Source organism: Azolla caroliniana, unplaced genomic scaffold (genome assembly GCF_043228905.1).
Source record: "Azolla caroliniana isolate FFs.n. ecotype wild unplaced genomic scaffold, voAzoCaro1.0.p SCAF_5, whole genome shotgun sequence".
NCBI lineage: Eukaryota > Viridiplantae > Streptophyta > Polypodiopsida > Salviniales > Salviniaceae > Azolla > Azolla caroliniana.
Window position 1 is genome coordinate 22,820,916 of NW_028230440.1, and position 12,321 is coordinate 22,833,236.

The following is a 12,321-nucleotide window of genomic DNA, read 5'->3' on the forward strand; positions in this document are numbered from 1 at the left end:
TTTTATTCAAAATTCATATGTTCTTGAATGCAAACTAACATTAAATGTGATGATGTAATTTCAAAGTAATGTACATTCGTTGGGTTTTCACATTCCTTGTATGTTGAGCATGCATGTCTTATTTGAGCATACGTAAAGAATATAAAGTGTGGAGTGAACTCATCAATGGCACTTCCAAAAGGGTAACAATGACAAGTTTTTGAAATTGTCGCTTTGCTATTCAATTAATACGTTCGTTGACCATTCAATTTGCACCAATACACCTTTTCCCTTTGTTTATGTTGTATGTGCATGTGCCCTTTAGCCACCCATGTTTTCATATTTGTATTCCATGCATAGTCACTTGTCAACCATGATTCTATGTTATTGTAGTTCCCATGTTCGTGTGCTCTTTGGGCACCAACAAATACCTCATTGACAATAGTCCTATTGGAAATTTGTATCTCTGGAAAATGAGCTATTTCTTTGCCTCTCGAGAACCATGTGAAAATTACCTCTTTATGTAAGAGTCTTGAGCATGCTTGTATTTTACCCATGGCCATGAAAACATAAACTATAGTTGACATGGAGTTAAAAGCATATCTATGAAAGTGGATGGGAGTATTAATGTTGTGTTTTTGTTTATTGGAACAAGTCGAAATTCTTTCCTCAGTAAAGTGTTCATCTTGCCTACTAAGGGTTCAAAATGTCCTGTTACCCATGTGGCGACCACACCACTTAGTTGTGGTTCCAATATTGTAGCGTTTTTACACACATTTATTTATTACTATATGGTGTGATTTCACATGCACGCACACACACACACATGTCTATCATAAATTGAGCGAATTTAGAGTTTGGTAATTGGTGAAGGTATTGAATGTAGGACACATTACCCAAAGTATGAGAGGGCACTATGTAATGAAGGACCCATATGACGATCTCATCTTCCTTTGGTGGGTAATGCCGGTGGCTTTAACACATTTCGAATGATACATTTTTTTACATATAATGATAGAGGAGGATACCCAATTGCAAAAGCCATTTGGTTTAGTTGTCAAGACAACTTTGGCCCATCATATTTATGTGGGAAAATATTGTTATCCTTTTTTTTTCACTGGTTTTTTTTTTGGTTCAAGGAGCCAAAGGTTTAAACTTTATCCTCCCCATAATAAGCTAAGGTTGTCTTTTTTACTATACCTTAAGTATGAGAGAAATGGGCTCACCCTAGTGGGTTCTATTCCCAATTTTCTCATCTCTCTCTCTCTCTCTTTGGTGAAAACACACAATTATATTAATAAATGTGGGTAAAAAACACTACTTACAATGGGTGTGACCATAATAAAGTATGGTCACCCACTAACTACACTACACTACATGGGTAATGGAACATGTTGAATTGCCAATAGACAAGACGAACATTCCACTGAGGAAAGGATTTCCACTTGCTCCAATAAAGAAAATTGTCATATTAGTACTCCCTTCAACTTTCGTAGATATGTTTTCACTCCATGCCTATGATTGAATACAAAAGCGTTGCGCATATTATTCCAATTATAACGCAATCCCCAATATCTCAAAAATAAAATAAAATCTCCATCTCTAACTTTGGCAAATTGTACAAACACCCTGATAAAACTTACCAAATTTGAGAAATGTAACTCGAGAGAAGCAATAGGGTATTGTACAAATCTGTTCTCTCTCTCTCTGCATTTTCTTGTTCTTCAATCCTTATACTTAAATTAAATCTTCACCTCTCTGCCATCGGCCATGGCGACGCTCAGCTCCTACCTCGCAGATCTCTCCCACCGTTGCCCGCTTCTTGCCTCACCTTCATGGTCCGCTGTAAGTCTTCATCTCTCTCTCTCTCTGTCTTTTAATTCTTGAATTTCAGTGTTCTTCTCTCTCTCTCTCTCTCTCTGTTTGTCTTTTGATTCACGACCTCAATGTCCTCTCTGTCTGTCTGTCTTTTGATTCATGACTTTCAATGTGCTCTCTCTCTATGTTTTTTTATTCTTGAATTTCCATGTTTTCTCTCTCTCTCTCTCTCTCTCTCTCTCTCTCTCTCTCTTGATTCACTGGTTTCAATCTGGTCTCTCTATGTCTTTTGATTCATGACTTTAAATGTTCTCTGTCACTCTCCGTCTTTTGATTCATTACTTTTAATGTTCTCCCCCCCCCCCCCCGTTTCTGCACAATACCAGGCTTTTATTCTTCTCTGCTACTTTTTTGTCCTTGCGCTTCTGGATCGTCTTCTTCCTGGACAAATCATTCCAGGATCTATTCTTGTAGATAAGAGCAGAAAATATTACAAGTGCAATGGTTAGTGCTTCTTTTTCTTTCCTTTTTTCTTCATACATTTTTCTTTTCCATGGTGTAAGTGTGAAAATCATCGGATTATCTATCTATTAACATCAAAGATAACGGAAATGGAAGGTACATTGTGATGTTTTACGCAGAAACATGGAGGATAGTGTATTTTTTAGGTTGATTAACCAGAATTCTTTAATAAATCAGAATTCCCTATCTATGTTTCTATGCATAAAACCAGATGTTTTTCTAGATACTAAAAACTAGAATTAAAAATAATTAAATTATATACACCAGGTCACATCCAAAAAATTACTCCCAAAGATCTTGACTAGTAGGTATTTGATTAGTTGCAACATAATGTTTTTCATAAACCTGTTTTTATAACGTTTTTCAAAGCCTTCTTCATGCTGATTTCATTTGAATCCTTTAGTACATATTAATGATCGGTACACTTGGTATTACCTCAATATTTCAAGTCATTACACGTATAGTAATATTTAAGTTAAATTCAGATACCTATACAAGTCAGTGTTTTCCTTCCTGTTCCTTGTATATTTGATAATTGACAGGCTTATCATCGCTCTTGCTGCTGCTGCTCGCATTTATATTAGGTGCAAACATGCAATATTTCAACCCAGCGGTAAGAGGCATGAGCGAGATAGACGAACAAAACTTTTTGTGGACTTTCTCGATTTTTTCCTGCTTGGCATTTCTAATTTGTAAATTTGGATGCCGCTGCTTTTGAAAGACCAAAGCTTATTCGTTAAGGAATCTAAGATTAAATGGAAGTATGCCACTATTTTCAGAAATGCTGATTGAAAACACCATCCCATTGCATAGGTGCATTAGTGAAGGTCTGAAGACAGCTTTTTGTTTAGAAGAAAGGATATTTAATTAGTGCACAAATCAAATAATGAAGGGAAAACTGTGATCACAATCATTTGGCCCAATTTGGAAAATTTTAAATTAAACTAAAGTTATGTTTTTAAAAGCATATTCTCATAGCTTTTCATGTACTAATTCAGGTCTTCACTACAGGTTATAGCAGATAAAGGTGGAGAGCTTTTATCCACTATACTCACCCTTTCTTTCTTGGTAAGCATATCACCTGTAAGCGTGAGTCCACCTATTTTGCATTCATGCATTTGCATCCTTGCCTGAAGGTTATTCCTCCTTGTTCTGCATAAATTTGTTATTACAATATTCTGCACATTGTACTTGATTCCTTAGTATGTGGTTGTATCATCTTGTCTGCTGCTGTAGTTCTGTCTTGCCAATGTTTGGAATTCTTTTTGTCACTTGGATGATCGCATTTATTGAAGAGAACCACTGGACAACACTGAGCAGTCAAGCTATTGGTTTGGTATCATTGCAGCTCTGCGATGAGTAGATTGTTTCATTACATCCTGGTGAATATTTGCTACTAGGTAGACTTTGAGAAGAGCACCTAGGCATGAAGGATTTGCTGGTCGGTGGTGATAAAGTTGCTCACTTGTATTATTTGTGTACAATAAGTGTCAGACTTCTGAGAAGAAAAGATGAAGTTATTGATTGTAGTCACTGATAGTATAGGATATTGAAAATCAAGAGCACTGAGCATACATGATTTGTTAGTCATCCAATGCAATGCTAGACGTTCAAGCCTCTAGGAAGATAGTGGTAATTCTGGTAACATGTTTTTGCGACAAACCATGATGCTTCATGGACGGTGGCCACAAAATGTTGCCAACAGCCTTTCAACTCCTGTTCATAAAGTAGCATAAAACAAAAAATATGTTGAAGAATATGCACTGGTGATTAGATAGATAGAGATTATGTTGTCTATTAATGTTGAGCTCTCTATACTGCATGACAGAACTGGAACTTTTGCAAACATAGCAACAACTCAGAAGTTGGCGCTTGTCCAAACCCAATAATCTACTGTCTGTGTTGATGTGAGCTGGGTCTGAGTATTACTGTGGTTGGCAACTTTCCTTTATAATACAATAATAACTAAGAGAAGTATTAATGTGTCTTGAGATGAGCTGTGCTGTGAAAATTCTTGTAGTAGCCGTTACCATTGAGGCAATGAAGATGCTTGAGAAGTTTGAATTGGATACTACTGTATCTAGTTATCCTAAATGCAACTGTTGATAACTGATCTTAATATTTATTACCATGATATCTGGAACTTTTTTTCATTTCAGGCATCTTTGCTGATATTCATTGCCGGTAGTGTATCCCGAAGCAAAAGTGCATCATTAAGACCTCATTTGACTGGAAACGTCATTCATGACTGGTGAGCATGCTTTTATTTGTGAATTAGAATTAATATTTAATGGATTTAATCTATGTAAGCATCTCTTTTAAGAAGAAAGATGGTAACATGTACCCCACGAAGACACCATGTTCTCCTTTTTTTGAATTACAGAGAAAAGTTCATATAATCTTAGGGTAGTATTTAGGATAATAGTTATATTTCATATAATCTTACCCATTAGATAAGTTTTTCAAGTGGGATTATGCTTTGATTTGTCTTTACAGACAAAACTACAAATCAGCATTAAAATGCATACCATTTAGGATAGTAATATGTTTACTAAAATCTGATGCATTTGACAATAGAAATTAGAACTACTGTCAATGGCGAAGTCTGATATCTGCCTCAATTGTTGTCGGATCAGAGGGTGGGAAAATTCAAATAAGAGATGGATAAGAGAGGCAGAATCTGGGTTTGTGTCAGTGCTGTTCTAAAATCTAGAGATGCATTGTAATTGAGGAGTCAATTATATACACGATGTTGTGTACATTGGATAGATTTTCAAATGTTCTTGTACATTTCAGCATTCTTTTAAATATTTCTTCAAACTAGTCCTTGCCTCCAAAACGTACTCTTATTGTTTTGCAGGTGGTTCGGCGTGCAGTTGAACCCAACCTTTTTGACCATTGACTTGAAGTTAGTTCAAACATTCCATTCTGTATTAATGTCTTTTATTTACGTGACATGCTTCAAAAGAAATAATATCAATTGTCAAAAGTTTTTTAATGTGATGTGTTTATCTGTCTTATTATCCACAAAATGTTGAATCAATTTTATTAGTAAGGACACAGAGATCATGCTCAATGATGCCCTGTCACTTTGCTCGACATGTTAAACGCACAAAACTTGGCCAAAGCCACGAGCACGAGAGCGTGGAAGTTATTTTAAAATTTCTAATGCATTTTATCTAGATAACAAACTTTTCTAGAAATAATAGCTGTTGCTAAAAGTTTTTGTTTGAAAAGAATGTATCTTTGATGTGTGTTTACCTTACCTGTCTTACTATCCATAAAATGTAAAATGATTTATTGAAGATATAGATCGTGCTCAAGTTTGCCCTGTCATCTTGATATTGCTAGACATTTTGAACAAAAAAAACACCTTGGTCAAAGCCATGACCATGAGACCAGGTGATCTTGGTCGAGAGTCATTTGGGGATAATTATAAATCAGATTGAGAAGTTTGGGTAACCATATCCATTCAGAAGATTGTTAGATAATGGGAAAGTAAAGGATAGTGAGGGAGCTGAGGCTTATATATTGGACTGATGGCTATTGATGATTGATGGTGAATCTGGATGAAAAACTAGCTTACCTACATGAATGAATTCACATTTCTATTCTTATTGGAATGTCAGGAACTCTTTTGATAGCTTCCATGGCTACTATGAACTAGTCATATTTGTAAGTTTTTTTCAGGATTTCAAAGATCTCCACAATCATGAAATATCTTGGATGTCATGCTGAATGTAGAAATATTTTTGGAGGCTAGTTAGGTGCTATCAGCTACACTCTACAGTCTATAGCCCAATCTATATAGTTGTATCTTAAATGCAGATCATCCCTGTGCATAATAATGGTGGTTTTAAGTTTTTTCTGGCAGGAAAAGGTTCCCAACCAAGCAAATGATATTGCTTATAAACAAGATCTTTCAGGGTCTTTACTCCATGTTGGTCAATCGTTGATGGTCTTTTTTTGGTTTTTATCAATTTCAGATGTTTATAATCAGGAGCTTGAAATATTTCCTCAGCTTGTTTCTGCCATTATTCTTGAGTTGAAGATTATGCACATGATATGTGTTATTACTTGGAATATAATGAGCCCCCTTAACATCATAGGAAATATTTTGCCTCAGACTCCTTAATTTCCATTTTTTTTTGGGATAACTGGTAGCAGTTCCATTGATTGTGTCATCTAATCTTTACAGTGACCTTGTCATTCACTTCTTGCTAATGTGTCTGTGGAGTAAGCTGTGACAGAGATGACATAAATTTCATAGATGCTTGAGGACAGTTATCTGTTTCTTATTTATTCAAGTATTTAAAGTAGGTCTGGTGCCGATAATGACGTGTGAAACACAGCCTTAAATAGGGATTACATGAATGACATTTATAGATCATCTATTATTTGTGAATGCAGATCCATCTGCCTCTGGAAGTATATATACTTCAATGTTATACTATAATGTCATATATATGTTGTGGGGATACCAAAACTGATCAAGTTACAAATCTGAAAAGTTTAGAGAACTTTGCATCCTAAAGGGTTTACTGCTTTTAAGAGTACAGGAAACCCATCTTTAAGAATAAGTAAACTTTTTGAGAAACCTATAGTTAACAGAACGGTTTTCCCAACTGGAAAATGAAACAAAGATCCTACAGTTATGGAAACTCATGTTAATGATGATTTACCCTATAATTATGGATGCTCATGCCAATGATGATTTTCGCAGGTTTTTTGCCATTAAGTCAGGTATGATGGGGTGGTTTTTCTTAAATCTATCAGTTGCAGCAAAACAACATCAAATTGAAGGAACACTTAGTCTACCAATGATACTTTACCAGTGTTTCTCGATGGTATTTACAAGTACAAATTTGATATTTATGTCAAAGATCTTTATTATTGCAATGCTTAACTTTTCTTTCTTTGGCAGATCTATCTGCTGGACTATTTCTGGTTTGAAGAGTTCATGACATCCACGTATGTAACAGAACAAAACATTACCTTCAAATTGTGTACGCTCTGAGTCAACTTGTGAACTGTTAGATCGTTCCTACAGGGAATGACATGTGAAATTTTGGAGATGGTTTATGTGGTTGACTGATGGTAGATTGCTTTGATAGTACCCTGGCTCATACTTCGTTCGCTCTTGCTTATCATTGGTAGAAAGCCTTATAGGGGTATACCTGCATGATGGATTTTATTTCCCGTTATGCCTTGATGAATCTTGTTTCCTCCATAATATGATCTTCTGGAGATTATTCTCCTTAGCAACTGTAATTGAAATTGGTTAATTTACATTTTGTTTTATTGCAGTTTTCTCCCTTGTTATTCTTTATTCATAACTTTGTTTCGATGCAGCTGGGATATCATTGCAGAAAACTTTGGGTTCATGTTGATATTTGGAGATTTAGTCTGGATACCGTTCACTTTTAGTATCCAGGTTTGTCATGATTATGGTAAAATAAGTTTAACATTAAATTTATTGTATTGAAACTAAAATATTAGCTACCAATGAAGGGCTGGTGGCTATTGCGACACAAGCCGGAATTGACTGCTATTGCAGCTGCACTGAATGTTGTAATTTTTATATTGGGGTATGTGGTCTTTCACACATTCGAACAGTATTATAGCTAATTTTGACATATCATTCAGATGTCTAACTGTTTTGTCTTTACATAGGTTTGCAATCTTCCGGGGAGCAAATATGCAGAAACATATTTTTAAAAAGGATTCAAATGCCTTAATATGGGGCCAACCACCAAAAACTATTGGGGGAAAGCTCCTTGTTTCGGGCTTTTGGTAGAGCACATGCCTTCATTCAATGTGATATTTCGTATAAATGAAAATATATAAAACGCTTTGAAAATATATTAACTATAAAGTAAAATATTTTGAATTCCTAGATTTATGTAGATGATTATTACATAGCCCAGATCTAAGCTGCTAAGACAATTGCATGAGCACTTAGAAAATTTAAATTCAAATGAGAAGAAAACAGGAAGCACTCCCCATCATATCTTTTCATCCGATATGGGATACTCCTACTTAGTGATAGAAGCTGTTTATCTATAGCTTTAGGTAATGAAATCAAACAAATGTGAACTTGAATGAGGTCACAATGTTCCTAGAATCTAAACCCGCATCAATTGATGCATTGCAAAATGTGAAAATACATTGACATTATTGTAGCAAAATTGCAAAAGCCTAAAACATGTTTTGTCTATAACCGTACATTAAAACTTCAAGCTCAAAATCTTGTTTTGGTATGCTACATGTGATGTTATCCTGAACTTGGATTTAATTCCGGCACATTCTTTTTCCATTATTTACAGAGAGGTCAAAAAATTAAAATAACTGTAATAGTGTGGCAGACAAAGTCAGGTTAGGGGCTTTACCCCTTGAAATTCTTCTAAGAAATGTCATTGCCGATGTTTGAAAATACCATGTGTTGTTCAGACACCGGCCAGGTTGGACGTAGGACCAATTGAAGGTAAACCAGAAGAACACAGTCATCGGCTCCAAACCTCTAATGCTATCATCTGCATTAAAGTGTTTCTAATATATAAACTAGAACAATGTTGGTGAAGACAATATGAGGACATCCACATTAAAGTGTTTCTAATATATAAACTAAAACAATGTTTGTGAAGACAATATGAGGACAAAAATTCAGTCTTGTTTGACAGTATTATGGCTAACTAAACAGCTTGAATCTGCAGGGGGATTTCAAGGCACTGCAACTATCTTGGAGACATTGTTATTGCCTTTTCCTTTAGTCTACCTTGTGGGGCAAGGTAAATACATGATGGTTCAAAATAATCTGAAAAGTTCTGGCTTTCTTTTAGATAATGATTATCTGTTGAATATTTGCAGATCCATTATCCCCTACTTCTATCCAATTTATCTCTTTACTTTGCTTATTTGGAGAGAACGGAGAGATGAAGCTAGATGCAATGAAAAATACCAGGACTTGTGGAAGCAGTATTGCAAAGTTGTGCCTTGGAGAATTTTCCCTTATTTATATTAGTGCTACATTGGCTATGCATAAATAAATGTAAGATTCTCAAGGATATAGGAGGTGCATTTGAACTGTTGTGTTATCTTTTTGGACACCTAATTGAATGCATCATTTTTATTCTTTATTCAGTTATTATTTTTCTTACATAATTCCAGTTTTTGTTGAATCTTCATTGCTGATACAATTTGTTTTAAAAGTTCCTACCTCATGTATGATTCCTGTAACTTGTAATTGATACAATATTGCATATGGAACTAAATGCTTGATTGGGCCAAATTTTTAATGATCAAAGTAACATTAGACTTTAAATGGATCAATGGAAATCAATATGGGTTTATCCATCATATTAGATGAAACGTCGAAAAAGTATTATTCTCTCATTTTTATCATAGTTTGCCCTAGTGGTAAGTTGTTACACTACTAGCACAATGTCTTGGGTTCAAAACCTAGTTTACTCAATTCTCTATTACCTTGTACATCTCTTAATTACTAGATGCCATTGTGGAATGTAGAGTTGAGCCCATGACCTTTTGATCTCCATCTACTCTCTCTCTTTCTCTAGTGAACACATAAATATACTCACCATTGCATGGATAATGGAACATGTTGAATTTCTAGTAGGCAATAAAATCTCTCTTGGTGAATGGACATTGGAATCTAATCATAGGGCTTTATATATTGACCTCAAATGTATGCATAGGTTTGATTGTGAGAAGGCCATTAAAGATTATAAACAATTGCACTTGACCATGAACCTTAAGCGAACACCCATGTATTCCAAGATGGTTGAGGATATATTACAAATGACAAAGATATAACATGATGCAACACTAGAATGCAAATGGGAAGCTTTTAAGAAAATCAATCTCTCATGTACAAACAAATGTTTTTCGACCAACCACACATCTTGGAAATGCACCAAGAAATGTAGTTCAAAGAAAAAATGGTGTGATAAAGAATGTCGTGAAGCTCGAGAGTGCCTTATGGTTTTGGATGTAGTTAAGGATAAAGAAAATCACCAAAAGCATTTGCATGAGTATAAAAGGCTTATTCAAAGAAAAAGAAGAACATGGGAAGTTACTCAACAATTTTTCCAAACGCAAGAGAAAGCACATGCATGTGCTAAATTTTGGGGAAATCTAAAGGGAAACATGTTGAGAGTTATAGTGACTTAACTCTTCACGAATTGTCTATGCATTGTAAGAATTTATATGAGCTATCTCTTGCTGGAAAGATGATTTGTTATGGTTCTCTTTCACATATGTCTCCCTTCTTTACAATTGAAGATATATGCATAGGACTTAAAAAATTGGCCTCTCGAAAAGCAAACGATCTTTAATGTATAAAGGCTAAAATGCTCAAATGGACGGGAAAGGAAGCACATGTATGGATAAACAATATGTTTAATGATGCATTGCAACATGGTCTGCCGTACGATTGGACAACAAATTGGATCAAACCTTTACATTAAGGTGGAGATATAAATAATGTAAACAATTATCAAACCATCATGGTTGGTCGTTAATGGCAAAACTATTTGAATGTACTATGGATAAGCTGGTTTTCAAAAACACCATAACATCATTGATCACCTTGTCACCCTTCAAGTATTAATGGAGGAAAGTCGCCTTAGAGGTCATGGTTTATATTGTTGCTTTGTAGACTTCAAGAAAGCTTTTGATATGGTACCTCGTCGGCATCTTTGAAGGCGAATGGAAGAACTCGTGGTGCCAATTGAATATATACTTGCAATTTCCCAAATATATGAGAAGGTTATACGTTGTGTGTGTATGAGAGTTGACTTTCAGATTTTTTCAATAGCACTATTGGTGTTAAGCAAGGACACCCACTCTGACAAACACTATTTGGTCTATGGAAGAAATGGTTGCCAAGTTTGTAAAGGAAGAACATGTTGAAGAAGTTGTGATTGGGAATGTTGTCATTATGTTTTTGCTATATGCGGATGATATAGTGTTTTTTGCAAATACTTTAGGAGATACACAAAAGCTTATGGAGGCATTGGAAAAAATTTGCATGCATACTAAATTAAGTGTCAATAGATCTAAAACAAAGATTATGCTTGTGAAGAGCCAAAAAAGAGATAAACCATTCATTATGTACAATAATAAGTACATCACAAGCATTGAAATTATCTTTTGACAAGCATTACATCCATGCATACAAGTGGTGGAATAGAATGTTGAGGCCATCAAAGACATGTATATCTTACTTGAGTTCTCATAAACTCGTATCTTATTTATGTAACCTCAAACCTTTATAGGCTAGTGGCTTTGATCCTCCATGTTAGCTCGGGAGAGCGCAATTAGGCGACGGTAGAGTACACATGTTACCTTGATGATATCCTTAATGGTGTCTAGGTTAACTTGGAGTTCGGTTGTAAAGTTTGTTGGTGGGCTTTGGGGTGTTGTGGTCCCACTTAACTTTAGTTGGGGGAGTGACTCGGTCATGGTAGCAACTCAAGTGCGAGACTCCATGATGTGGTATCTTTCTAGGCCTCCTTTTTAACTCTTCCTCCAACGAGTCGTATGTGTCTTCACGTATTTGGGCCTTGGGTGTTAGAGTGATTTTAAGTTATGGAACCGAATGAGGTGCTAGTGTGCCTTGTGTGCCTTTGGGTTGTCCTTGTGTCAAGCTTAAGTTGTCATCCTCTAGGAGTACTAGTTCGCGTGGTGTATGTCATGTTGTGGTGTCCGTCGACAAGGTGTGGTGTTCCCATTCTTGTGCGAGGAGCAGTTGCGTTGGGGTTGTTCCCATGGGCTAGCACCTTTGTTGTTATGCTCATAGGGAGCACTCTGATGCGTAGTTTATAGAAGCAGGGGGGATGCAACGGGACATGGCTTGTTGGCAAGGCCTTGTTAGTTGTTCATCATTCCCCGTTGGCCTCCATGGACTTGTTGAACGAGTTCTTTTTCAAGAATTCACAACACTAGCATTTTGCCATCGTCAAGTTTCACCCATAGTGCATGTGT

At 35.7% G+C, this 12,321-nt stretch overlaps 1 protein-coding gene across 1 annotated transcript; it reads left to right on the top strand.

Moving 5' to 3' along the window:
• The first annotated feature begins 1,690 nt into the window (after positions 1 to 1,690).
• LOC147864496 (delta(14)-sterol reductase-like) lies at positions 1,691 to 9,453 on the top strand. Its single transcript, XM_087320372.1, has 13 exons — positions 1,691 to 1,824; positions 2,184 to 2,301; positions 2,862 to 2,932; positions 3,331 to 3,387; positions 4,479 to 4,570; positions 5,180 to 5,227; positions 7,043 to 7,166; positions 7,244 to 7,290; positions 7,672 to 7,753; positions 7,831 to 7,907; positions 7,993 to 8,112; positions 9,033 to 9,107; positions 9,187 to 9,453. The coding sequence occupies exons 1-13, from the start codon at positions 1,750 to 1,752 to the stop codon at positions 9,338 to 9,340; spliced, it is 1,140 nt and encodes a 379-aa protein (XP_087176498.1). The 5' UTR covers positions 1,691 to 1,749; the 3' UTR covers positions 9,341 to 9,453.
• The last annotated feature ends 2,868 nt before the right edge of the window (positions 9,454 to 12,321 follow it).

Excerpts from the sequence above, each read along its gene's own strand:
- LOC147864496 (XM_087320372.1), top strand. The coding sequence starts at position 1,750 with ATGGCGACGCTCAGCTCCTACCTCGCAGATCTCTCCCACCGTTGCCCG. Across the intron at positions 1,825-2,183 it reads CCTCACCTTCATGGTCCGCT|GCTTTTATTCTTCTCTGCTA; the intron begins GTAAGTCTTCAT and ends GCACAATACCAG. Across the intron at positions 5,228-7,042 it reads TTTTTGACCATTGACTTGAA|GTTTTTTGCCATTAAGTCAG; the intron begins GTTAGTTCAAAC and ends TGATTTTCGCAG.